Source organism: Macaca thibetana, chromosome 1 (assembly GCF_024542745.1).
Source record: "Macaca thibetana thibetana isolate TM-01 chromosome 1, ASM2454274v1, whole genome shotgun sequence".
Lineage (NCBI taxonomy): Eukaryota > Metazoa > Chordata > Mammalia > Primates > Cercopithecidae > Macaca > Macaca thibetana.
In genome coordinates this window covers 189,559,555-189,586,198 of record NC_065578.1, presented here as the reverse complement: position 1 = coordinate 189,586,198, position 26,644 = coordinate 189,559,555, and the positions used below count along the sequence as shown (strand labels likewise).

General features: G+C 37.9%; 1 protein-coding gene and 1 non-coding gene across 2 annotated transcripts in view; both read right to left on the bottom strand.

Annotated features, from left to right (window-relative positions):
• The window catches only part of ANKRD45 (ankyrin repeat domain 45), a 62,908-nt gene that overhangs the window by 34,023 nt on the left and 2,241 nt on the right, over positions 1 to 26,644 (bottom strand). The window contains exons 2-3 of the mRNA XM_050767945.1: positions 18,503 to 18,845; positions 4,735 to 4,902 (exon numbers count right to left, since the gene is read on the bottom strand). Of these exons, the coding sequence (XP_050623902.1) occupies positions 4,735 to 4,902; positions 18,503 to 18,830 (496 nt within the window). The 5' untranslated portion in view covers positions 18,831 to 18,845. The remainder of the gene's footprint in view (positions 1 to 4,734; positions 4,903 to 18,502; positions 18,846 to 26,644) is intronic.
• LOC126945601 (small nucleolar RNA U13) lies at positions 19,509 to 19,612 on the bottom strand. The gene has a single exon (XR_007722495.1). It is a non-coding gene; the product is annotated as a small nucleolar RNA U13 (small nucleolar RNA).

Genomic DNA, 26,644 nt, shown 5'->3' with positions numbered 1-26,644 from the left:
GCCCTATCCAGTGAACTTGCCAAAAATTCTGGACTAGATGATCCTTTTTCCAAAAGATAGAACATTGGTTTAGTGGATGGAAAGGGATTTTGACTTCAATTCTCACCTCATTACCTCTTGTTATTGGTATACTTATTCTCACAGGCTGTTGTATTATTCCCTGCCTTCAAAGTTTTATACAAAAACTTGTCTCTGCCACTGTTACAAAGCTAATTCCTAACTTTCCTCCACCCTAATCAGAATGATTACTTCTCTTAGAAGGACAAACAGAGCAATTGAGTCAAGACATGTTAAACAAGTTTAAAGAGGAATTATAAAATAAAAGAGGGGGGAATTGTAGAAAATGAAATACAGGTTCCTCTTCAAAGGGACATTCCTCTCAGTCTAATTCAGAATAGATAGTAACCTCTCTTAGAAGCAAAATTTACTCAAAGACCTGTGCTAATATTCTTAAATTCTGCTAGTTGTAATAAAGAAATCAATATACTCTGTTCTTAGCTCCACATTTTAGCCTAGATATTTGCCCTGGCTTGCCTGAACAGGTCCAATCAAGCATTAGGTCATAGCCTGTTCCTCTTTCCTTATTTGGAAGTGTTTTTGCCTCTCTCAGCATTCCAAAAGTTACTTCCTCTCTTCCTTTGTTCTCCTCTGCCTTTGCCTCTTTTGGGAAGTTCTAAGTTGCTAGCCAATCAGGTCGAGTACAGAATGTGAGGTCCTGTTCCAGCCAGTGGAAACCGGACACAGCAGTAGGATGGATGCACCAGGTTATAAATGACCCTGTCTCTTTTGTTCGTGTGTGCCCTTGTGGCAAGACTGCTAGTGAGCAGCACCCTTTCTGCAGAAAGTAAACTAGCCTTGCTAAGAGATCCTTTGTCTCAGTGTTGATTTGTGTGACTCCGACCACCTGTTCCCAACATACACTATCACTGCTACATGTTTAAGTATTTTGTTATTTTTAATGTGTTAGATTACTAATCATTAACCAATGTATATAACAGAAGCTTAATTTAGTGTTTCAATAAATCTCTGATAAATAATAGCTGTGATTTGTCTTATTTTCCTGAGATTTTTTTTTTTTTTTTTCTGAGACAGAGTCTCATTATGTCACCCAGGCTGGAATGCAGTGGCTCCATCTCGGCTCACTGCAAGCTCTGCCACCCTGGTTCAAGCAATTCTCCTGCCTCAGCCTCCCGAGTAGCTAGGATTACAGGCTCTTGCCACCGTGCCCAGCTAATTTTTGTATTTTTGGTAGAGATGGGGTTTCACCATCTTGGCCAGGCTGGTCTTGAACTCCTGACCTCAGGTGATCCACCCGTTTTGGCTTCCCAAAGTACTGGGATTACAGGCGTGAGCCACTGCACCCAGCCTTCCTGAGAAAATTTTATAACCACAGAAAGACTTTTAATTTCCTACTTTAGATTGCTAAAATAGCATGGAAATATTAAAGAATATATTAATTTTTTAAGTATAAATGTTTTCATTTTCAGTATAATGATGAATTATAGATTAACTTTTTTTAATTTCAGGCTTTTGTTGAAAAGACAATTCAATTTTTTAAACTATGGTTACCATATTTTTCAAAGAACAACTAGGAGATAGGCCTGAGACTGGGACAGATGATTTGACTTAAAATATCTTGAAAAATCCCAGAAAAATATATCTATAACATATCTGCCATCATTATAAGAGAGGAAAAAAACTTTTCAAAACTAATCCTTGAAACAGTAATAAACTTTACAGTTTTATAAGTAGCAGAAAAGAATAGTACCTGGCTTGGGCTACTATGGATTATGAAAGGTTTATTTTGTTCCACTTTCCAGACTCCCTTTACCTCCATTCCATCTTAGCACAACCCGACCTTCACATTTCTATAAATGCTTGTTTCATACCTTCAGAGTTCTGAAAAGTTAGCTAATTCCCTCTAAAAGAACATTAATATATATTTATTTTAATGGTGAACTATTGAAGACTTAAAAAATCCCCAAACCTCTAAAACCCAAAGAAATTTATCTTATCTCTACTACTGGAATTTTCAGTAGAATGGAGAAGACTATTTGGGGTAGGGATTTCTGAATCCTTTAATTCTCCCCAGGTAACTCCTACTCTAATCACTAGAAGAAATAGAAGTGATATACATTCTTGATAAGACTGAATTAAATAAATGTTAAATTTTCTGTTATTTATGTTTCTGACATTCCACAGCCACATTACTATGAAACTCCATTCTGAATAAGACCGAATTAAACAAATAGTAAGGCTGAATTATATAAATGTTAAATTTTATATTGAGTTATTTATGTTTCTGACATTCCACAGCTACATTTATATGAAACTCCAATATTAATTTAATCATTGATCTGGAAACACAATACTAGTTTGCTTTTTATAGTTTTCATTTCTTTTCACCACTGAGACATATTAGGTATAATTGCTCCAAGAACCTAAGGACCCAAATTAAACAGATGGATATTATGAAGAAGGAAACCAATAATACCTCACACCCATAAGCCCCAAAAAACTTCTCAGAAAAGTTACAGCAAACTTTGTCCTTGAATTGTGATTTTTAAGTACTATGGGTCATTTTTCCAAAATGGATTTTAAATTATGGGCTGGGCATGGTGGCTCATGCCTATAATCCCAGCACTTTGGGAGGCTGAGGAGGGCGGATGATGAGGTCAGGAGTTCGAGACCAGCCTGACCAACATGGCGAAACCCTGTCTCTACTAAAAAATACAAAAATTAGCCAGGCATAGTGGCGCATGCCTGTAATACCAGCTACTTGGGAGGCTGAGGCAGGAGAATCACTTGAACCCAGAAGGCAGAGGTTGCAGTGAGTCGAGATCACGCCATTGTACTCTAACTGGGGCAACAAGAGCGAAACTCCATTTCAAAAAAAAAAAAAATTATGGAATGTGAATTTCACCTAAAATTACTAATCATGGGGGGATCAACTGAATTATTTGTTATTTGTGTTTTCATTTTACTTACAGATCAAATCATAAAAATAAAAGATATTGACATAAGATTGCTTATAGAAAACAGTTCAAGTGGACAGTTAATTATAATCTACAAAGCACAATTCATCTCTTTCTTCCCAAATGTGTTTCCTTCCTTTAATTTCCTTATTTATACTAATTATTCTAGTCCCTTTCTCATTCTATTGATGAACATGCACCTTACCACTACCAGCTGAATCTTCCTCAAGATCACTTTCATCCTCTTCCTGTTCCACATAAAAACTTTCAGTGGCTCCCAGAATAAAATAAAAACACCTTAGCCAAGCATTTAAGGGTACGGTGTAATAAAAGCAGCAGCATTTTTCAAGTGCTGACCAAATGCCAGGTATTGTGGTAACTGCTTTATATCATCTCATTTAATTTTCACAGTAATCCTCAAAAGGTGGGAACTATATTATTGGCCCCTTTTTCAGAGAAGAAAACTGAGGTATAGAGAATTTAAGCACCTTGTCCAAGGTCACATAAGTTTCAAGTAGGGACACCAGTATTTAAACTCAATCTCAAGAGGACATGTACTTAACCCTTTTATTATTCTACCTACGTTATAGCCTACCTGTGGAAACTATGACCCACTGCTCAATAAGGCAATCTTGTCACCGTCCTCCAACACGCCACTTTCACTCACAGCTCTAAGATTTTGCTCATGCCCTTTCCCTTTATATTGCATATTCAAATCCCATCCATTCTTCAAGGCCCAGCTCAAGCCCAACATGCTCTGACTTCCTATTCTCCCACCACCCTGTAGCACGGAATACCTGCTCCGCCAATTTTAACCTTTAATCACAGTCTTTCTGATATTTTTGAACAATTGTTGAATGTGTCCATAACTTATAATCTCCCACCTAACAAATATCCAGAGGGCAGGAACAACCAATTGTATCTACAGCAATACTATACTCACAATGGAAATTCAATAAATGCTTGCTAAAAACAGAAATGCAGATAGCCTTGCAAAATAAATGCTGTGAACTTCATAAGCACTAGCTTAGTTACAAAGGTACATCTTCCTGAAATCTCTTTAAGCTATATTTTACAGGGTTGTGGAAGTATATATGCAAAATATTAGCAACAGACAAAATAGTACTGTTTTTTGAACTTTGTATTGAAGTATAACTTACAAACAGAAAAATACAAAACCTATGTGTACAGCTCAACGAATTTTCAAAGAAACATACCCATGTACCAGCAACCAGATTAAGAAAAAGAACATCACATCCCAGAAGTTCCCCCATGCCATAAGGGTAGCTACTATTCTGACTATTAGCACTATAAATTAATTTAGCCTAAATAAACCTTTCTAAAATTATTGTTACAACCTTTTATATTTGAAGAATCAAATATATTACTCAAATATGCTATTTTTTAAACATTTAAGAAATGATCTATTTTGCCTGAGTCTCTCAAACAATGGCCTTGAACATATATATTGAACATACAATAATCTTCTTATAGAAATTATTTTCTCATAGAAAATTATTGGTGAGACAGAAGTTGGTAAATCAACAAGCTTCCAATATGTACAGTTCCTAATAAATACAATGTTTATGGCCAATAGCAAAATAAAGAAAGAGGGGGAAATTTCATGTATTATTGTCAACTATGACTGTGGTTGTATCTACAAATAAAACACTGTGAAAAAAGGTGACATATCCTGTAACTCACAGGAGAAAAACTCATCACATCGGTCAGTTTGCCAACCCCTTGTGAGCTTGCTTACCTGCCCAGTCCAGGAATTCAACACACTCAGTCTGAGAATATCTAGCAGCAACGTCTCGAGCCCTTTCTTCCCGGAAGTTCAAAGCTTCTATATCAACATCCAGTTCTACCAGTGCTTTCAAAGTTTCCAAACGACCCCAGGCTGCAGCACAGTGTAAGAGTGTATACCCTAACAAATGGAATGAAGATGGTGAGATCAAACAGACAACACTGTTTTAGGCTAATTTACGTAGTGGAAGATCATAATGGTGATCAAGTATTGAACAATTACCATGGGCCAGGCACTATTCTGTCTTACATATAGAAAACTCATTTAGTTTTATAAAACCACTATGATGTCAGAACTATTACAGTTCTCATTTTATAGACAAGGAAACTAAAGTCCAGGTGGGGTAAGAAACTGGCCCAAGGAAACATCTCTGGCAAACAGTAAATGACGGATGCAAGATGCCAACATAGACTATCTGAAGCCTGAGCTCTTCAACATCATGGGAGGAAGATGGCAATCTCCCTAACGGTCATCTATTCTAAACACAACTGGACTGTGATTGTAAAGAATTTTTATCAAACTCTAACCACTCTAGCATTATTGTTAGCACAATCATACAAATTACTAAAACTGTGTATACCTTAGGTTTGGAAATACTTTTAATTAAAGCTAAAATTATGGCCCATCAAATTAGAAAGTCATTTCTTAGACTTTCTCAAGTGACTGCCATGAGGTATAATTGTAAACAAGAAGGATATGGAAGGCATCTTTAAATTTTTTTCAGATTGATTTTTAAAAAATTAAATCAAAGATCATTGTTTGAACTTGCCCACAAGGACATACATACTTCTTTTTACTGCAATTCACTTTATTGCACAGAGGGACAATACTCTTAAGCTTTCTAGAGGCTTCCTGGTGTGATAAAGGGATAACCCCAGTCATTCCCTTAATCTCTTGTGTCTAAATTCTCTAAACTATTTTTGCAGACAGGGTCTCTCTCTGTTGCCCAGTTTAGAGTGCAGTGGCATGAATAGCTCACTGCAGCCTCGAACTCCTGGGCTCAAGCAATCTTCCCACCTCAGCTTCCCGAGTAGCTGGGACCATAGGCTCATGCCAGCATGCCCAGATCATTATTTTTTTTTTTTTTTTTAGATAGAGTATCTCTGTTGCCAGGCTGGAATGCAGTGGCACGATCTCGGCTCACTGCAACCTATGTGTCCCGGGTTCAAGCTATTCTGCCTCAGCCTCTGGAGTAGTTGGGACTACAGGCATGCCCCATCACATCCAGTTAATTTTTGTATTTTTCGTAGAGATGGGGTTTCCTCATGTTGGCCAGGATGATCTTGATCTCTTGATCTCATGATCCACTCGCCTCAGCGTCCCAAAGTGCTGGGATTATAGGCATAAGCCACCGCACCCAGCCAATAATTTTTTAAACATTTTGTAGAGACAGAGTCTCAGTATATTGCCCAGGCTGGTCTGGAACTCCTGGGCTTAAGCAGTCTTTCCCTGGCCTCCCAAAGTGCTAGGATTACAGGCATGAACCACCGCACCCAGCCACTCTGAACTTTTTGATCCAACGTGTCAACAGAAGGTTGTAGAGTCATATACTCAGTTTTTTCTCTGAAGCATGCTTTTCTGACAGTGAATCTTAATTTTCATGTCTTTGCCATATAGACAGGCTTGGAATTTCCCAAATTATCCTTTTCTCAATTTATTTTTCCTCTGGTATTTTCCTATAAGCAGCAAGAAGAAACCAGGAGCACCTGCAACACTTAGCTTAGGAATCCCCTCTCTAAATAAGGTTTCATGGTGACATACAATCAGAATGAAGAAACAGAATATTTTAGAGTGTATCATCAAGTCTTAATAGAGTATACACCTATTCCCACACATTGGAAAATACCTACCAAAAAGATGGCAATATTCATGTCAACCAGTCACAATATAACCTTCCTTGAATAGTGTTAGGGAACACTGCCAAATACTGATTTGGGTCTCTCCTTTTCCTTTATATAGTGTTTTAAATATTACTATTATCCTCATTTTTATAGATGAAGACACCATAGCACAGAAAGGTTATATAATTTGCCCAAGTCACATAGTCAAGTTAATGGAAAGCTGGAGTTTTAACTCAGGTAGTCTGGCTGTAAAATCCATGCTGTTAACGAATTTATTACAGAATCCTTTAGTAACTTGATTTTTGCCTCAACATTTTTGAGAGTTATCCATTTTAATACCCAAAAAGCTAATTCATTCCTTTTAATTATTGTGTAATATTCCATTGTATGAAAATACCATAATGTATTTATCTACCCTCCTATTATTTATTTCCAGTGATTAACTGTTATAAGCAAGGCTTGAATAATCATTTTTACACTTATTCCTTCTTGTAAGCATGTGTGAGAGTTTCCCAAAGACATATCTCTAGAAATGGAAATTAGGATCATCAGGTATGTCCATTAACAACTTGATATAAATGTTCTCAAAAGTGATTACATCAATTTATAATCCCTCCTCAGAGTGAAGGAACTCCCATTTCCTACATCTTCAGCAATGTTTAATACTGTCAAATATTTAAATTTTTCTGACTCTGATGAGTCATGGTAGCCCATTGTTTACATTTGCTTTTATAGTGAAGTTAAACATATTTTCATTTATTTATTGGCCATGAGAGTTTCTCTCCCATAAATTGCATGTTCCTAACCTCTGCCTATTTTTCTATTGGGTTGAATTCTAAGCCTATTAATTAGTAGACTGTCTTTACATAGATATATCCTTTGTGGCTTATTTTGTCACTTTGTTTATGAAACCTTTTGGGCATAGTTCAAAATTTAGATAGATAGATAGACCGACAGAGAGATATTTTCCCTTAGTGGTTGGGTTCTTTATATCTCAAGATACTCTGTGATGTCTCAAGAATATAGCAATACTCCTCTATTTTTCAAAAAGTTTAAAATATTTTGCTTTATACATTCATGTCTTACAATCACCTGTAATTAATTTTTATGTGTGGTAAAAAGTAGGTATATATCAACCATTGTGGAAAACAGTGTGGCGATTCCTCAAGGATCTAGAACTGGAAATACCATTTGACCCAGCCATCCTATTACTGGGTATATACCCAAAGGATTATAAATCATGCTGCTATAAAGACACATGCACACGTATGTTTATTGTAGCATTATTCACAATAGCAAAGACTTGGAATCAACCCAAATGACCATCAGTGACAGACTGGATTAAGAAAATGTGGCACATATACACCATGGAATACCGTGTAGCCATAAAAAAGGATGAGTTCGTGTCCTTTGTAGGGACACGGATGCGGCTGGAAACCATCATTCTCAGCAAACTATCACAAGGACAGAAAACCAAACACCGCATGTTCTCACTCATAGGTGGGAATTGAACGATGAGATCACTTGGACACAGGAAGGGGAACATCACACACCAGGGCCTATTGTGGGGAGGGGGAGGGAGACGGATAGCATTAGGGGATATACCTAATGTAAATGACGCGTTAATGGGTGCAGCACACCAATATGGCACATGCATACATATGTAACAAAACTGCACGTTGTGCACATGCACCCTAGAACTTAAAGTATAATAATTAAAAAAAAACCTATCTATATCATAGCCACACCTATACATATGGGGGAATTGGACAACGGGTAGACATTTATCTACATCAATATTATGCTATGGGAGGGTGGCACAAATCATAGTTAGGCATCTTAGTATTTTTGTCATAGCACATGAGCAGGTATCACATGCCAATTTGCAGTGGGTCCTATGTCTGCAAATACAGGCAACGTGTAACAGGAATTAAGCATTTTGTCCTGACAAGTCAGGACTTAAACTATAGGTCAGTCTCTAGCTGCGAGGCTTGGACAAGTTCCTTTTCCTTTCTAAGCCTCAGCTTCCTCATTGATCAAAAGAGATAACACAGAACATCTTTAGATAGTTTTTAAAAGAATTAAATCAGGTAAGACATGTGAAGTACTTTGCACTATATCTGGGAATACCTGATGGCAGCAACTTCTATGAGTCATAGAATAGAAATATTTGCCAATCTATTTACTTTGTGTCTTTTTCTGTTCCCAATGTTTTCTGGTGGCTAAAAGAAAAGAAAAAGCAAGCATGATAAAGACTAATTAAAGAGTTGTTCCTCAAAAGACAAAAAAAAAAAGGTATATAATTTTATTTTTTTCCAGATGAATAATAAACATTCTCTGGCATCATATACTAAATAGTTCATTTTCCCCACTGAAATTTAGAGTCAGCTTCTCAGTTGCTTTTTAAAAAGATATTAACTAGATTGACAAATTAATTTGGAAGAAATTAAGAGAAACAGCATTATGAAATTTAATCTCACTATTGAGACACATATACACTTCGTGTGGTCTTTCATATAAATCAATAAAGTTTCATACTTTTTGCCATAAATGTCTTACAATTCTTGTTTTATTATTATTATACTTTAAGCTCTAGGGTACAAGTGCACAACATGCAGGTTTGTTATATGTGCCATGTTGGTTTGCTGCACCCATTAACTCGTCATTTACATTAGGTATATCTCCTAATGCTATCCCTCCAACCAGCCCCCCCACCCTACAATGTGTGATGTTCCCCACCCTGTGACCAAGTGTTCTCATTGTTCAGTTACCACCTATGAGTGAGAACATGCACTGTTTCGTTTTCTATCCTTGTGATAGTTTGCTGAGAATGATGGTTTCCAGCTTCATCCATGTCCCTGCAAAGGACACGAACTCATCCTTTTTCATGGCTGCATAGTATTCCATGGTGTATATGTGCCACATTTTCTTAATCCAGTCTATCATTGATGGACACTTGAGTTGGTTCCAAGTCTTTGCTACTGTGAATAGTGCCACAATAAACATACATGTGCATGTGTCTTTATAGCAGCATGATTTATAATCCTTTGGGTATATGCCCAGTAACTGGATTGCTGGGTCAAACGGTATTTCTAGTTCTAGATCCTTGAGGAATCGCCACACTGTCTTCCACAATGGTTGAACTAGTTTACACTCCCACCAACAGTGTAAAAGCATTCCTATTTCTCCACATCCTCTCCAGCATTTGTTGTTTCCTGACTTTTTAATGACTGCCATTCTAACTGGCATGAGATGGTATCTCATTGTTGTTTTGATTTGCATTTCTCTGATGACCAGTGATGATGAGCATCTTTTCTTGTGTCTTTTGGCTTCATAAATGTCTTCTTTTGAGAAGTGTCTGTTCTTATCCTTTGCCCACTTTTTGATTGGGTTTGTTTTTTTCTTGTAATTTTCTCCCATTCTGTAGGTTGCCTGTTCACTCTGATGGTAGTTTCTTTTGCTGTGCAGAAGGTCTTTAGTTGTTGTTGATTTCTTTTCTTTTTTTTTTTTTTTTTCAGATGGAGTCTTGCTCTGTCACCCAGGCTGGAGTACAGTGGCATGATCTCAGCTCACTGCAACCTCCGCCTCCCCGGGTTCAGTGATTCTCTTGCCTCAACCTCCCAAGTGGCTGGAATTACAGGCACATGTCACCACGCCCGGCTAATTTTTGTATTTTTAGTAGATATGGGGTTTCACCATATTGGCCAGGTTGGTCTCGAGCTCCTGACCTTGTGATATACCTGCCTCGGCCTCCCAAAGTATTGGGATTACAGGCATGATCTGCTGCTCCCGGCCTGGTCTTTAGTTTAATTAGATCCCATTTGTCTATTTTGGCTTTTGTTGCCATTGCTTTTGGTGTTCTAGTCACGAAGTCCTTGCCCATGCCTATGTCCTGAATGGTATTGCCTAGGTTTTCTTCTAGGGTTTTTATGGTTTTAGGTCTAACATTTAAGTCTTTAATCCATCGTGAATTAATTTTTGTATAAGGTGTAAGGAAGGGATCCAGTTTCAGCTTTCTACATATGGCTAGCCAGTTTTCCCAGCACCATTTATTAAATAGGGAATCCTTTCCCCATTTCTTGTTTTTGTCAGGTTTGTCAAAGATCAGATGGTTGTAGATGTGTGGTGTTATTTCTGAGGCCTCTGTTTTGTTCCATTGGTCTATATCTCAGTTTTGGTACCAGTACCATGCTGTTTTGCTTACTGTAGCCTTGTAGTGTAGTTTGAAGTCAGGTAGTGTGATGCCTTCAGCTTTGTTCTTTTTGCTTAGTATTGTCTTGGCAATGCAGGCTCTTTTTTGGTTCTGTATGAACTTTAAAGCAGTTTTTTCCAATTCTGTGAAGAAAGTCATTGGTAGCTTGATGGGGATGGCACTGAATCCATAAATTACCTTGAGCAGTATGGCCATTTTCACAATACTGATTCTTCCTATCTATGAGCACGGAATGTTCTTCTATTTGTTTGTGTCCTCCTTTACTTCATTGAGCAGTGGTTTGTAATACTCCTTGAAGAGGTCCTTCACATCCCTTGTAAGTTGGATTCCTAGGTATTGTATTCTCTTTGTAGCAATTGTAAACGGGAGTTTCCTCATGATTTGGCTCTCTGTTTCTCTGTTATTGGTGTATAGGCATGCTTGTGATTTTTGCACATTGATTTTGTATGCTGAGACTTTGCTGAAGTTGCTTATCAGTTTAAGGAGATTTGGGGCTGAGAAGACAGGGTTTTCTAAATATACAATGATATCATCTGCAAACAGGGACAATTTGACTTCTTCTGTTCCTAACTGAATATGTTTAGTTCTTTCTCTTGCCTGATTGCCCTAGCCAGAACTTCCAACACTATGTTGAATAGGAGTGGTGAGAGAGGGCATCCCTGTCTTGTGCCAGTTTTCAAAGAGAATGCTTCCAATTTTTGCCCATTCAGTATGACATTGGCTGTGGGTTTGTCATAAATAGCTCTTTTTATTTTGAGAAACATTCCATCAATACCTAGTTTATTGAGAGTTTTCAGCACGATGGGCTGTTGAATTTTGTCAAAGGCCTTTTCTGTATCTATTGAGTTAATCATGTGTTTTTTTGTTGTTGGGTCTGTTCATGTGATGGATTATGTTTATTGATTTGTGTATGTGGAACCAGCCTTGCATTCCAGGGATTAAGCCGACTTGATCATGGTGGATAAGCTTTTGATGTGCTGCTGGATTCTATTTGCCAGTATTACATTGAGGATTTTTCGCATCGATGTTCATCAGGGATGTTGGTCTAAAATTCTCCTTTAGAGAATTTTAGAGAAGCTTGTTGTGTCTCTGCCAAGCTTTGGTATCAGGATGATGCTGGCCTCATAAAATGAGTTAGGGAGGATTCCCTTTTTCTGTTGATTGGAATAGTTTCAGAAGGAATAGTACCAGCTCCTCTTTGTAACTCTGGTAGAATTTGTTGTGAATCCATCTGGTCCTAGACTTTTTGGTTGGTAGGCTATTGATTACTGCCTCAATTTCAGAGCCTGTTATTGGTCTATTCAGCGATTCAACTTCTTCCTGGTTTAGTCTTGGGAGGGTGTATGCGTCCAGGAATTTATCCATTTCTTCTAGATTTTCTAGTTTGTTTGCATCATAGTATTCCCTGACGATAGTTTGTATTTCTGTTGGATTGGTGGTGATACCCCCTTTATCATTTTTATTGCATCTATTTGATTGTTCTCTCTTTTCTCATTAGTCTTGCTAGCAGTCTATCCCTTTTGTTGATCTTTTCAAAACAACAGCTCCTGTATTCACTGATTTTTTGAAGGGTTTTTTATGTTTCTATCTCCTTCAGTTCTGCTCTGACCTTAGTTATTTCTTGCCTTCTGCTAGCTTTTGAATTTGTTTGCTCTTGCTTCTCTAGTTCTTTTAACTGTGATGTTAGGGTGTTGATTTTAGATCTTTCCTGCTTTCTCTTGTGGGCATTTAGTGCTATAAATTTTCCTATACACACTGCTTTAAATGTGTCCCAGAGATCCTGGTATGTTATGTCTTTGTTCTCACTGGTTTCAAAGAACATCTTTATTTCTGCCTTCATTTCGTTATGTACCCAGTAGTCATTTAGGAGCAGGTTGTTCAGTTTCCATGTAGTTGTGGGGTTTTGAGTGAGTTTCTTAATCCCGAGTTCTAATTTGATTGCACTGTGGTCTGAGAGATAGTTTGCTATGATTTCAGTTCTTTTACATTTGCTGAGGAGTATTTTACTTCCAACTATGTGGTCAATTTTAGAATAAGTGTGATGTAGTGCTGAGAAGAATGTATACGCTGTTGATTCGGGGTGCAGAGTTCTGTAGATGTCTATTAGGTCTGCTTGATGCAGAGCTGAGTTCAAGTCCTGGATGTTCTTGTTAACCTTCTGTCTCGTTGATCTGTCTAATATTGACAGTGGGGTGTTAAAATCTCCCATTATTATTATTATGTGGAAGTCTAAGTCTCTTTGTAGGTCTCTAAGGACTTGCTTTATGAATCTGGGTGCTCCTGTATTGGGTGTCTATATATTTATGATAGTTAGCTCTTCTTGTTGAATTGATCCCTTTACCATTATGTAATGGCCTTCTTTGTCTCTTTTGATCTTTGTTGGCTTACAGTCTGTTTTATCAGAGACTAGGATTGCAACCCTGCTTTTTATTTTATTTTATTTTATTTATTTATTTATTTATTTATTTATTTATTTATTTTTTTGCTTTCCATTCGCTTGGTAGATCTTCCTCCACCCCTTTATTTTGAGCCTATGTGTGTCTCTGCACATGAGATGGGTCTCCTGAATATAGCACATTGATGGGTCTTGACTCTATCCAGTTTGTCAGTCTGTGTCTTTTAATTGGGGCATTTAGCCCATTTACATTTAAGGTTAATATTGTTATGTGTGACTCTGATCCTGACATTATGATCTTAGCTGGTTATTTTGCCCATTAGTTGATGCAGTTTCTTCCTAGCATCGATGATCTCTATAATTTGGCATGTTTTTGCAGTGGTTGGTACCAGTTGTTCCTTTCCATGTTTAGTGCTTCCTTCAGGAGCTCTTGCAAGGCAGTCCTGGTGGTGACAAAATCTCTCAGCATTTGCGTATCTGTAAAGGATTTTATTTCTCCTTTACTTATGAAACTTAGGTTGACTGGATATGTAATTCTGGGTTGAAAACTATTTTCTTTAAGAATGTTGAATATTGGTCCCCACTCTCTTCTGGCTTGTAGAGTTTCTGCCAAGAGATTCGCTGTTAGTCTGATGGACTTCCCTTTGTGGGTAACCCAACCTTTCTCTCTGGCTGCACTTAACATTTTTTCCTTCATTTCAACCTGGGTCAATCTGATAATTCTGTCTCGGGGTTGCCCTTCTTGAGGAGTATCTATGTGGTGTTCTCTGTATTTCCTGAATTTGAATGTTGGCCTGCCTTGCTAGGTTGGGGAAGTTCTCCTGGATAATATCCTGAAGAGTGCTTTCCAACTTAGTTCCATTCTCCCAGTCACTTTCAGGTACACCCATCAAATGTAGATTTGGTCTTTTCACATAATCCCATATTTCTTGAAGGCTTTGTTCATTTCTTTTTACTCTTTTTTCTCTAATTTTGTTCTCTTGCTTTATTTCATTAATTTGATCATCAATCACTGATACCCTTTCTTCCACTTGAACGAATTGGCTACTGAAGCTTGTGCATGCATCACATAGTTCTCCTGCCATGATTTTCAGCTCTGTCAGATCATTTAATGTCTTCTCTACATTGTTTATTCTAGTTAGCCATTTGTTTAATCTTTTTTCAAGGTTTTTAGATTCCTTACGGTGGGTTCAAACATCCTCCTCTAGCTTGGAGTAGTTTGTTATTACCGACCTTCTGAAGCCTACTTCTGTCAGCTCATCAAAGTCATTCTCTGTCCAGCTTTGTTCCGTTGCTGTTGAAGAGCTGCAGTCTTCTGGAGGAGAAGACGTGCTCTGCTCTGGTTTTTAGAATTTTCAGCTTTTCTGCTCTGGTTTCTCCCCATCTTTGTGGTTTTATCTACCTTTGGTGTTTGATGTTGTTGACCTACAGATAGGGTTTTGGTATGGATGTCCTTTTTATTGATGTTGATGCTATTCCTTTCTGTTTGTTAGTTTTCCTTCTAACAGTCAGGTCCCTCAGCTGCAGGTCTGTTGTAGTTTGCTGGAGGTGCCCTCCAGACCGTGTTTTCCTGGGTATCACCAGCGGAGGCTGCAGAACAGCAAATATTGCAGAACAGCAAATATTGGTGCCTGATCTGTCCTCTGGAAGCTTCATCCCAGAGCAGCATCTGCCTGTATGAGGTGTCAGTTGGCCCCTACTGGGAGGTATCTCCCCGTTAGGCTACATGGGTGTCAGGAGGCAATGTGTCCGTTCTCAGAGCTCAAACACCGTGCTGGGAGAACCACTGCTCTCTTCAGAGCTGTCAGACAGGGATGTTTAAGTCTGCAGAAGTTTCTGCTGCCTTTTGTTCAGTCATACCCTGCCCACAGAAGTGGAGTCAACAGAGGCAGCAGGCCTTGCTGAGCTGTGGTGGGCTCCACCCAGTTCGAGCTTCCCTGGCTGCTTTGTCTACCTACTCAAGCCTCAGCAATGGTGGATGCCCCTCCGCCTGCCACGCTGCTGCCTCACAGGTTGATCTCAGACTGCTGCTCTACCAGTGAGCAAGGTTCCATGGGTGTGGGACCCACTGAGCCAGGCACGGGATATAATCTCCTGGTGTGCCATTTGCTAAGACTGTTGGAAAAGCACAGCATTAAGACAGGAATGTCCCATTTTTCCAGGTACAGTGTGTCATGGCTTCCCTTGGCTAGGAAAGGGAAATCCCCTGACCCCTTGTGCTTCCCAGGTGAGGCAATGCCCACCCTGCTTCAGCTCACCCTCCATGGGCTGCACCCACTGTCCAACCAGTCCCAATGAGATGAACCAGGTACCTCAGCTGGAAATGCAGAAATCACCCGTCTTCTGCATCGATCATGCTGGGAGCTGCAGACTGGAGCTGTTCCTATTTGGCCATCTTGTAATGGACCCATGTCTTACAATTATTTTGTCAGATTTATTCCTAGTTCCTTTATCATTTTGTTATGAATAAGATCTTTATTTTTATCACATTCCCTTGTTGTTGATGGTATATAGAAAGTTACTGATTGGGATATTGGTCTTATGTTCATATTCTTCCTAAACTCTCTTAGTACTAATAGTAGATTCCCTTGAATTTAAGTCTATGTACCTATGAATAATCAGAGTTTTGTTTCTTATACTCTGATCTTTATATCCAGTAGTATGCTGGTAAATGTATAACTAGTTACCTGGAGAGAAAAGCCCTGATTTGTATCATTAGCCAATTACTGTGATGTATGGCCCAACATGGCCAATTTCAATAGCTATCAACATGACATCAACCAATTCACAAAAACTCTGAAATTTTAACAATCAGTTCTTCAGAGCTCATAAAAGCTGGCTCTAGCACAATACTGTGTTATTTCTCTACCCTTCTTACTGCTATTTCTGGAAACTCTATTATAATGATAAATGGAAGCCATAATAACAAATATCTTAGTCTTATTTCTGATTATAAAGAATGTTTCTGAAAAATTCAATGTTGGGTAAGTTCACTTCAGGTTTTTGATAGACAGCCTTAAGGAAAGTTTCTTCTATTCCGCTTTCCCTAAGAGCTTTCATCACAGGCCAGATGCAGTGGCTCATGCCTGTAATCCCAGTGCTTTGGGAGGCCGAGGTGAGAGCACTGCTTGAGCCCAGGAGGTAGGGAGGCTTGTCTCAAACTCCTGGGCTCAAACTATCCTCCCACCTTGGCCTCCCATAGTGCTGGGATTACAGGTGTGAACCACAATACCTGGCTCTAATGATTTTTTTTAAATCTTACTTTTTTTCTGTGTTAATGTTCTATGTTTTCAATTCCAAATATTATTTATGCTGTCTCTCTCTGATTAATATTATCAAAGGTCGGCTGGGTGCGGTGGCTTACACCTGTAATTCCAGCACTTTGGGAGGCCAAGGCAGGTGGATCACCTGGGGCCAGTAGTTTGAGACCAGCCTGGCCAACATGGCGAAACCCCCTCTGTACTAAAAAATACAAAAATTAGCCAGGCATGCTGTTGCATGCCTGTAATCCCAGCTACTGAGGAGGCTGAGGCAGGAGAATTGCTTGAACCCAGGAGGCGGAGGCAGTAGTGAGCCAAGATTGCGCCACCGTACTCCAGCCTGGGTGACAGAACAAGACTCTGTCTCAAAAAAAAGAGAACGACAACAAATATGTGTGTGTGTGTGTGTGTGTGTGTGTGTGTATACATATATAAAATCAAATGTTTTTCAACTGTCATTTTCACTGAACCTGATTTTGGTATTGTCAATCCTTTCCTTTCCATCTATTCTGTTTTCTATTTCCTTTCTTTCTTGCTTTTCTTTCTTTCTTTTTTTTTTTTTTTTTTTCTTTTTTGAAACAGAGTCTTATCATGTCACCCAGGCTGTTCTTGAACTCCTGACCTCAAGCAATCCTCCTGCCTCGGCCTCCCAAATTGCTGAGATTATAGGTGTGAGCCTCTGTGCCTGGCCTCTGGCCTATTTCTTTATTTTCAACGTCATTAATTTATTCAATTATTTTTCTTTTACTTTCTTTGGTTACTCAGTTGTTCTTTTTCTAACTTCTTCAGTCAAATGTTTTGTTTCCTAATATTTTTATGTTTTGTATATTCTAATATAAATATTATACTAGAATTTTAATTTTAGTTGTATCCCATGGGTTCAGACATAGTGATGCTGTTGTCACTTGAACATTTCATAATTTTCATTATTTCTTCTGTGACCAATAGATGATTTAAAGTGTGTTCTTGGTTGGGTGCAGTGGCTCACACCTGTAATCCCAGGACTTTGGGAGACCAAGGTAGGTGGATCTCTGGAGGTCAGGAGATCGAGACCAGCCTGGCCAAAATGGTGAAACCCTGTCTCTACCAAAAAATACAAAAATTAGCCAGGCACGGTGACCCATGCCTGTAGTCCCAGCTACTCGGGAAGCTAAGGTGTGAGAATTGCTTGAACCTGGGAGGCGGAGGTTGCAGTGAGCTGAGGTCATGCCATTGCACTCCAGCCTGGGCAACAGAGTGAGACCCTGTCTCAAAAAATAAAAATGAAAATAAAAAATAAGTAAGTGTGTTCTTGCTTTCAGTTTTCAGTTATCTTTTTGTTACTACTTTTTAATTTTATTTTGTCATAGTCACTGATCAAAGACTATATGCTATAGATTCTCTGATAGTTGTTAAGACTTCCTTTATGGCTTAACATACGATCAATATTTTTAAAATGTTCCATGTGAGCATGAAGAGAGTGTATATCCTTTCTTTGCTGAAGATCATGCTGATGATCATTTTTTTGTTTTCTACCACGACCACATATTATATTTGCAATCTGAAAAAGTAATTACTGAATTTAAAAAGCTAATTAGATGATTGCTAACAATTAATAAATCTTCAAGGGAAAGAGATAACAGTAAATTATTACACATTTACTATATATCAATTTACAATATGCCAAGCACTAAAATATTTATTTTATCCTATTTAATCCTCATTATACCCTGTAAGGAAAATATAATTATTGTCCCCATTTTGCAGATGGAAAAACAGAAACACAAAAAGATTAGGTAACTTGCCAAGTCACACAGCTAATAAATAGTGAAGTCTATGTTCTAAAATACTATACTATGTAATATCAACATTGACATTTACATGTATACACATACATATACCCATATAGATGTATATACACATATATGTAAAGTATAAAACAGGCATATCAAATATATCTAACCTGAAATATATTACATGGCATCTTTAGGTCATCATAAGTAATACTGATGAGAGAAAAAAGACAAAATACCTCTGGTGGTTTTTTCATTCAGATTCACACCGTATTTTGCCAAAGCTCTAATCACATCACTTTGCCCAGCCATGCAAGCTGCATACAACAAATTTCTCCCAACGATGTCTTCTTCTAAGAGAAGCTGCATGGCCTGTTCATGATGAGGATTCTCAGGATCTTCAAAAATCTTCTGCAAACCCTCTACATCCCCTGTGAGAGCAGGTTGTAAAAGGGGGTTCCTGGGGCCTGTTTCCTCTGGTTCTTGGACTTCTTCTTCTTCATCTTCCTCTTCCTGCTGTGAGAAAAATTCTGAACTCTCTGACTCTGGAGGTCCTTCTGACTCCATTAACTCCAAAAATACCTATGACCAAAAAAATTAAAAAGTGATAAAAATCTACTCAAACACATCAGTATTTGTTTATTTATTTGCTCAGTCAACTGACAATATAGATGGTATAAAAATACTTAACTAGTTGAAAATAACTATAAAGTAAGATACTTCAGCAATTCCATCAATAAAGTTTATTGTGTACCTATTACGACTAAGTACATATAACACGGCTCAAGTATATACTAAAATGTTAAATGTGTGAAATAAATAATAAATTCAATAGAAACAGAAGAAAGATCGTATGATCTAAATTCATTAGGAAGAGATTGAAAAAGAATGTCTAAGAGACCCACCTGCCTAAATAAGGGTCCCTGTATGAGAGAAGTGAGAAATATAATAGGGTTACTGGAACCAGATTATAAAGACTTTAAAAATTAGGCACCGACATTTAAACAGAATTCATTCGCTCAGTAACACATACTGAAAGCACTGTGTAAATTGTGAAAACCGGAATCAGATTTATTTCCTACCCTCAACAAGTTACTATTTCAAGGGAAAAAATATGAAATGCACAAAATAAGTGTAATAAAAGGTGACAAGTAGTAAATACATAACAAAAGAAATGCTATAGGAGTTTAGAAGGGATAAGATTAATTCTAGATAAAATTATTCAAGGATGTCTCTTTTTTTTCACATCAGACAGGAAACGTGCCCATGTTGTAACAAGGTTTGAAGGAGCTACCTCTCAAACATGAGCATGAAAACCCAATAATCACACCTATGAATTACGAAAGGATCTAACTAAGGATGTCTTGCTAGTGCTTCAGTCTGTCAGAACACAATATTAAACCGGGAAAGATTCAGAGTAGAGTACCAGAGACCCTTCACACATACAAGAATGTTTGTGGCATCACTGTTCACAACAGCAAAAAACCCAGAAGGGAAAACCAATGTCCAAGAAGAGGAGCATAAACTGGTATATTCAAACAAAATGGTATATAACTGTTAAAAGAAATAAATTACAGTGGTATGCCATACGGTAGGCAGCTTCTGACAAGGCTCCCAATGTCCCACCCCTGCCTCCTGGTATTCATACCTTTGTGTAATTTCCTCACCTTGAATGTGGGTTGGACCTAGTGACTGGCTTCTAATGAAGAGAATACAGCAATAGTGAGGGGATGTAAATTCTGTAATTCAGTTACAGTAGACTGTGATTTTGTCTTGCTGATATTCTCTCCCTTGCTCTTCTCATGCGCTGTGATGGAGAAGGCCACCTTTCAAGGAAGGAGGGTGATCTCTGTTCAACAGCCAGTAAGAATCAAGGCTCTTAATCCAATTCCATAAGGAACTTAATTCTGCCAGCAATCACCGAGTGAGCATGGAAGTAGATCTGGCCCAGTTAACCTTGAGGTGACTATGGCCTCAGGCAACACCTTGATTATAGCCTCATGAGAAATCTTCAAGTAGAGGATCCAGCTAACCTGTGCCTAGATTCCTGACCCACAGAAACTGTGAGATAATCAATGAGTGTTGTTTTTAACCTAACAAGCTTGGGGCTAATTTGTCACACAGCAGTAAGACACAGAACAATATAAATGAATCTTATCAATATATCACATGAAAAATATAAATCCAAAAGATTTTATATATATATAAAGATATATTTTTGTCAAGTGAAAAGTAATTGAACAGACTTTTTAGGAATACAAGTAGATGCAGTAACACTACACAGAAATAAAAGACAAAAAGCAAGATTGAACACAGATTCAAGATCATGTTTACCAGGATGAAGGGTAGTGGGAGAAGACGAGATGCTGGAAATGTGATAAAGGGAATCATATGTTTAGTAAAGAATATTAACATTTAAGTTGAGCCATCAGGAATGGGCAAGACTGTCATTCAGAAGTCAGAAGGAAAGAAATTCCAGATGGAATAACTAAGTTAAAGCACCAAAGCAAAGATCACAGGTATTTTTGGTAATGAGCATGTTGGCCAATTTGGTTAAGTATAAGCCATTCAAAATAAGCAAGAAGTCTGCTCTTAAAAAGAGCCTGGGATTGCATCAATAAGTCTGAACTTGATTCTGTAGGCAACTGGTAGAGCAAGGAACAATTAAGGACAGTTAGCTGAAGGTTTTAGTGCTAGGAACTAAGTAGGTTTCAAGGAGATTGGTCTGACAAGCCTGAGTGACATAGATTAGAGGAGTAAGAGACTAGAGGCAAAAAAGAAAAATTAATTAGACAGTTATTGGAGAAGTCTAAATTAGTGTGAATTAGGGCTTTAATTATTCACTCATATAATTCAGTGTTTAATGGATTCCTTCCTCTATGCCAGGCACTATGCTAGATCCTGAGGATTCAACAAGTTAGGAAAGATCCCTCCTATCATGAAGCATATATTCTGATTGTACGCAGGCAATAAAAAATAAAACAAACGTGATAATTTTAGACTGTTATAAGTGTTTCCAAGGAAATAAACATGGTGAAGCACTAGGAAGTAACAGGGAAGTGAAGAGAAAAAACTTGAAAAAGAAAAATCAAGGTGATATTGAAGTAGGACTGCAGAGAATGACAAAGACTATGAAGGCCACAGGAAAATGGAACAGAAATCCAAAGCAGGGGTTAAAGGCCAGAGAGCAAATATTTTAGGCTTGTGGGCCCTCTGTCTCTATTCTAACTACTCAACTCTGCAGTTGTTGCTTGAAAGTAGTTATAGACAATACACAAATGAATGGGTGTGCCTGTGTTTGAAGAAAACATTATTTACAAAACAAGTGGTGTTCCACAGGCCATAGTTTTCTGACCCTGTTCTTAAGAAATAACAGTCCTAAAGAGTGCTGAAAGAAAAGAAAACTGTCATTTACTTCTATGGTGAAGTAAAGAAAATAAATAGGATAACAGTTGAAAGCTCATTGTGATATGCATTTTAAATTGGTAGAATATTACAATCTTCTCTATTACTACGCTACATTAATCCCTTCCTTCTATAAATGTGTATAATGCTTGTAAGCCATTAGGAATTCTTTGGCTGTAAATAATAGAAAAGCCAAATAAGATTGGCTATTTAAAAGTAGGAGATTCTTTTCACACATAATGAGAAATTTAAAGATGGAGATGGTTCAGCAGCTCAAAAATATAGATTCAATCTCTATCACTCCATCATAGTTAGTGTGTAAGACTTTCATCTTCACAACTCTTGCCTCATGTTATAACTCCTGGAATCTCATCTTAATTCATGGCAGGAAAAATGGGGAATCTCCTAGAGGACACCAGTGATATCAATCCCTCCAATCCCTCTTAAGGGGAAAGCAAAACAAAAATCTTTCCTAACAAGTCCCAACAAACTTCCAGTTAATATCTCAAAGGCCAGACTGTACAATGTGGTGTGGCTACCCCATCTTTAAGAGGAGAGGGGGAGAAAAAAGCAAGTTTCTTGATTTTCCAGTCTCTATGATAGAGGCAAGCAAGGTAGACAGGGATTGGAAATGGGAGTTGAGTTACCCAATCAACAATGACTCAACCATAAGATTCGGTGCATGTCTTGTATTTGAGATGGTTTAGTTCAACTCTTTCATTTTACAGAAGAATTACAGTGGAAACTTGTAATTCTTCAGTGTCTGACATCCAACTCCCTACCCTTCCAACACACACACACACATCTTCTTTAAAGCACACCTATCTCAGTTTCAGATAATTCTAATAAAAGATATAGCTAACTTCCCACACCAGAAGATAAAGAAGCAGGATTCTTCTTTTCTCTCTCTCAGTACAAGCCTGGGGGCAGGTACATTATTTAAGCTCAGCCAATCAGGGGCTCCATCCTACGATCTTGACTCTTAAACAAGGGATATAAGAAAATGAGGCTAGTTGAAGGGCATTCATCACAAGCGACAGAAATAGTATGCTGATCAAACTTCCTGCTATGAGAAGATGCTGTGGTTCTTGTGGTCTGATCCTCCACAGTTCCCTTGGTTTCCTCATTTTCAGCCTCCCAGTAATTACTAGTTGTCTTCCCCAAAATCTAATCTCCTTTTGTTTTGGAATAGAACCCCACCCTCTTCTTTTGGAATAGAAGCCCACCCTCTTTTCTTTTAACAAGACTTTTTTAAAACTGATCTTTACGGTGGAATAAGACTATTTTCCAGTCTCTCTTGTAATATTGGTGTTGCCACATGCCCAAATAGTAAGCAATAAGATCTAAGCAGATATATAGAGTGCAAATTCCAGGAATGCTTAATTCCTTCTCACTGGATTTCAAACATAATAGCTGGAGCTTGAAAGGATAATGGTTGGTCTCTTCAAATACATATGTATTATTTTATATCTTGTATAAATTATTTCTGTTATAATACATAATATATATTAGTTTGACATTTCATTTTAATTTTATATGTAAATATATGTAACTTCTATCAATAGAGTGACCACATAATTTATTGATTGGTAACAATGGACAATTTTACCATGGATACATTGCATATATTTATACATATATATTTCTTTTTAAAACAAAGCAATATTTCTCTTTACTATAGGTAACATATCACTGTTTTTTGTCCCATTTTTATTTTTTTAAAACTGGGTGCCACCTACTAAATTGACTGCATCACCCACTAAATGGGATGCAACCCACAGTGTGTAAAAACATGGGTCTTGAATAAGCACTATGGAGACTATACCAGGAAATCAACAAGAAGAACTCTAACAGAAGTTAAACAGCTTGTGTTTATGGTTAATAGCTTGGGTGACATATGTCCCGATGTATGCAGGACATTTCCCGTTTTATCTGTTTTCCTGGTATAATTTTTAATAGCATCTACTTTCACTCTCAAAAGTGTCCATTATTATTAGACAATAATTTTGTCACTCTATTAATAGTAGTCATAATCTTTTGAAACATTTCTGCTAAAGATATCCATATTCAAACCTTGCAGAATAGAGGCAGGATGTGTTAGGAATGGCTTTCACTGGCACACCAGGGACCCAGCCATGAGACCTTGAAGATACTGAGAAATTCCTATTTTTGTTTCACAGGTATTCCTGTTATGAGACCTAGAATAGCTTTACATCTCCTACATTCCAACTACCCAAATCCTATTTAGGCCGAGCTATAAACCCACTTTCTTCCTAAAACTTTCCTTAATTCCTCTCTTGAGTGCACACTGGCCTCTCAATATTCTGAACTCCAAAGGCCATTGTGTATAGTCTATACAATAGAACCTACCAAATATGATATTATATTATTTTCTAATTGTTTCAAGTATGTAAGACATCTATCCAATTACGTTGTAAACTTGCTGGGGGCAGGAATGAAGCTTTACATTTCTTTGTGTTACTTTCAGACTTACCACAATTCTTAACAAGTTGTATATATTCAATAACTCTTAAAGTCAAGCTTGCAATTCCCAGTGCTTCTTTTCGTAGCCAAGAGCAATGGGTTTTGGAGTCAGAGAGACTTGAGTTCACAATCCAATCCTGCAATTTATTAGCTGCAAAATACTGGGCAATTTACCTACTCTCTTGTAGGAATAACACTAGAGTCTAGACTATGATTGTTCTAAGAATCAAAATAAATTAAATGATGTACATACCAAGCACATGGGGAACATTTAGTAAATACAAGCTACCATTATAATTATTAGGTCATCATCAAACCTCCAGCAAAATAATCCATGAAGCAAAAGAAAAGATGGTAATGCTACTATTTATTTTCTTTCTTTTTTAAAAAAAGAAAACAACAATAACAACAACAACAACAAAAATTAGTTTCTGCTATATTGCACAGACTGGTCTTGAATTCCTGGCTCAGGCTATCCTCCTGCCCTGGATCCCAAGTAGCTGGGCTCACAATCTTCCTGCCTCCACCTCCCAAGTAGCTAGGACTACAGGCCCATGCCACCAGGCCCAGCTCTTTCTCTTTTTTGAATATTCCATAGTTTATTCCTATGCAGGCTATGAATAAATAATTTTCTACCCTACCACCACCAGATATTTGATTACCAACATATCATTCCACATCTAGAGATCAGTCTGATCCCAGGTTAATTCAGAGATATGCAGACAAACTAGATCAAATCTTGCACTATGATTTGGGCCAGAATACTCACAGCTACTCTTGTTATACTCTTGAATGGAGCTTAATTTCTATATCAGCCCAGAACCAACATAATGAGGGCAGCGGTTCTCATATTCTTTGATCTCAGGGCTCTTTACAGTCTTAAAAATTAAGAACCCCAGGGAATTTTTCTTTATGTGGGCTATATCTAAATTAATATTTATATGAGAAATTAAAACTGAGGCCGGGTACAGTGGCTCACATCTGTAATCCCAGCAGTTTGGGGGACTGAGGTGACTGGATCACTTGAGTTCAGGAGTTCGAGACCAGCTTGGGCAACATGCTGAAACCCCATCTCCACAAAAAATACAGAAAAAAAAATAGCTGAGCATGGGGGCACATGCCTGTGGTCCCAGCTACGTGGGAGGTTGAGGTGAGAGAATCGTTTGAGCCCAGGAGGCAGAGGTTGCAGTGAGCCATGATCACGCCACTGCACTCCAGCCTGGATTACAGAGCAAGATCCTGTCTCCAAAAAACAACAACAACAACCACAACAAAAACATAAAGTACATATTAATTCATCTTAAACACATTACCTGTTAACAAAAAAAAAATAGTTTATGAAAAATAACTAGGCCTGAATACAACCAAAGATTAAGTAAGGGAGAACTCACTCTCTCTGCCTATTTTCAAGGAATAATGACAAGAAAAAAAGTATGTATATGTTTAGTATAAACAGAACCATCCATGTTTTTTCCAAATATTTTAGATCCAGGGCTGGTTTAATCCACAGAGGATTATATATATTGTATTGATTCTGTTTCTCTGAAGAACTCTAATACAAATAGCATTTTATTTTTATTTTATTTTTTTTTTTTTTTTGAGACAGGATCTCACTCTGTCACCCAAGCTGAGGTGCAATGATGCCATTACGTCTCGCTACAGCCTGAACTCCTGGGCTCAAGCAATCCTCCCAACTCAGCCTTCCGAGTAGCTGCGACTATAGCTGCATGCCATCACACCAGGCTAATTTTTTAATTTTTCTGTAGAGACAGGGGGTCTGGCTATGCTGCCCATACTGGTCTCAACCTCAAGCGATCCTCCCACCTCAGCCTCCCAAAATGCTGAGATTACAAGTGTGAGCCACTGTGCCCAGCTGCAATTTACATTTTAGAAAACTCCTATTGGCCATGTGTTGGCCAACAATTTCCCAATACTTTCATGATGAGATCAGAGGTGATATTAATGAAAGTGGGCTTTTAAAAATATTACAGCATGAAACATGTTAACATTTGGAAAATTGATATAACTAAATGAAGCAACATTTTGCTAATGACTGCTTTTCTCCTTTACAAAATCAGCTACACTCCCCCTGCCATTTTCCATTATGTTACAATATCAAGCATGGGTAAAAGATCCAAAGTATAGGACAGATCAATAGATTTTAATGTAACACAGTATGAAAAGTTCATTGACATGGCTTCAGATTCCACACTGCAAGTAGCTTTTAAGAAACTACCACTTGTGGCCGGCTGCAGTGGCTCACACCTGTAATCACAGCATTAGGGAGGCTGAGGTGGGCAGATCACAAGGTCAGGAGTTCAAGACCAGCCTGGCCAATATGGTGAAACCCCGTCTCTACTAAAAATACAAAAAAAGCAAAAAAAAAAAAAAAAAAAAAAATTAGTCGGGCATGGTGGCAGGCACCTGTAGTCCCAGCTACTCAGGAGGCTGAGGCAGGAGAGTCACTTGAACCCAGGAGGCAGAGGTTGCAG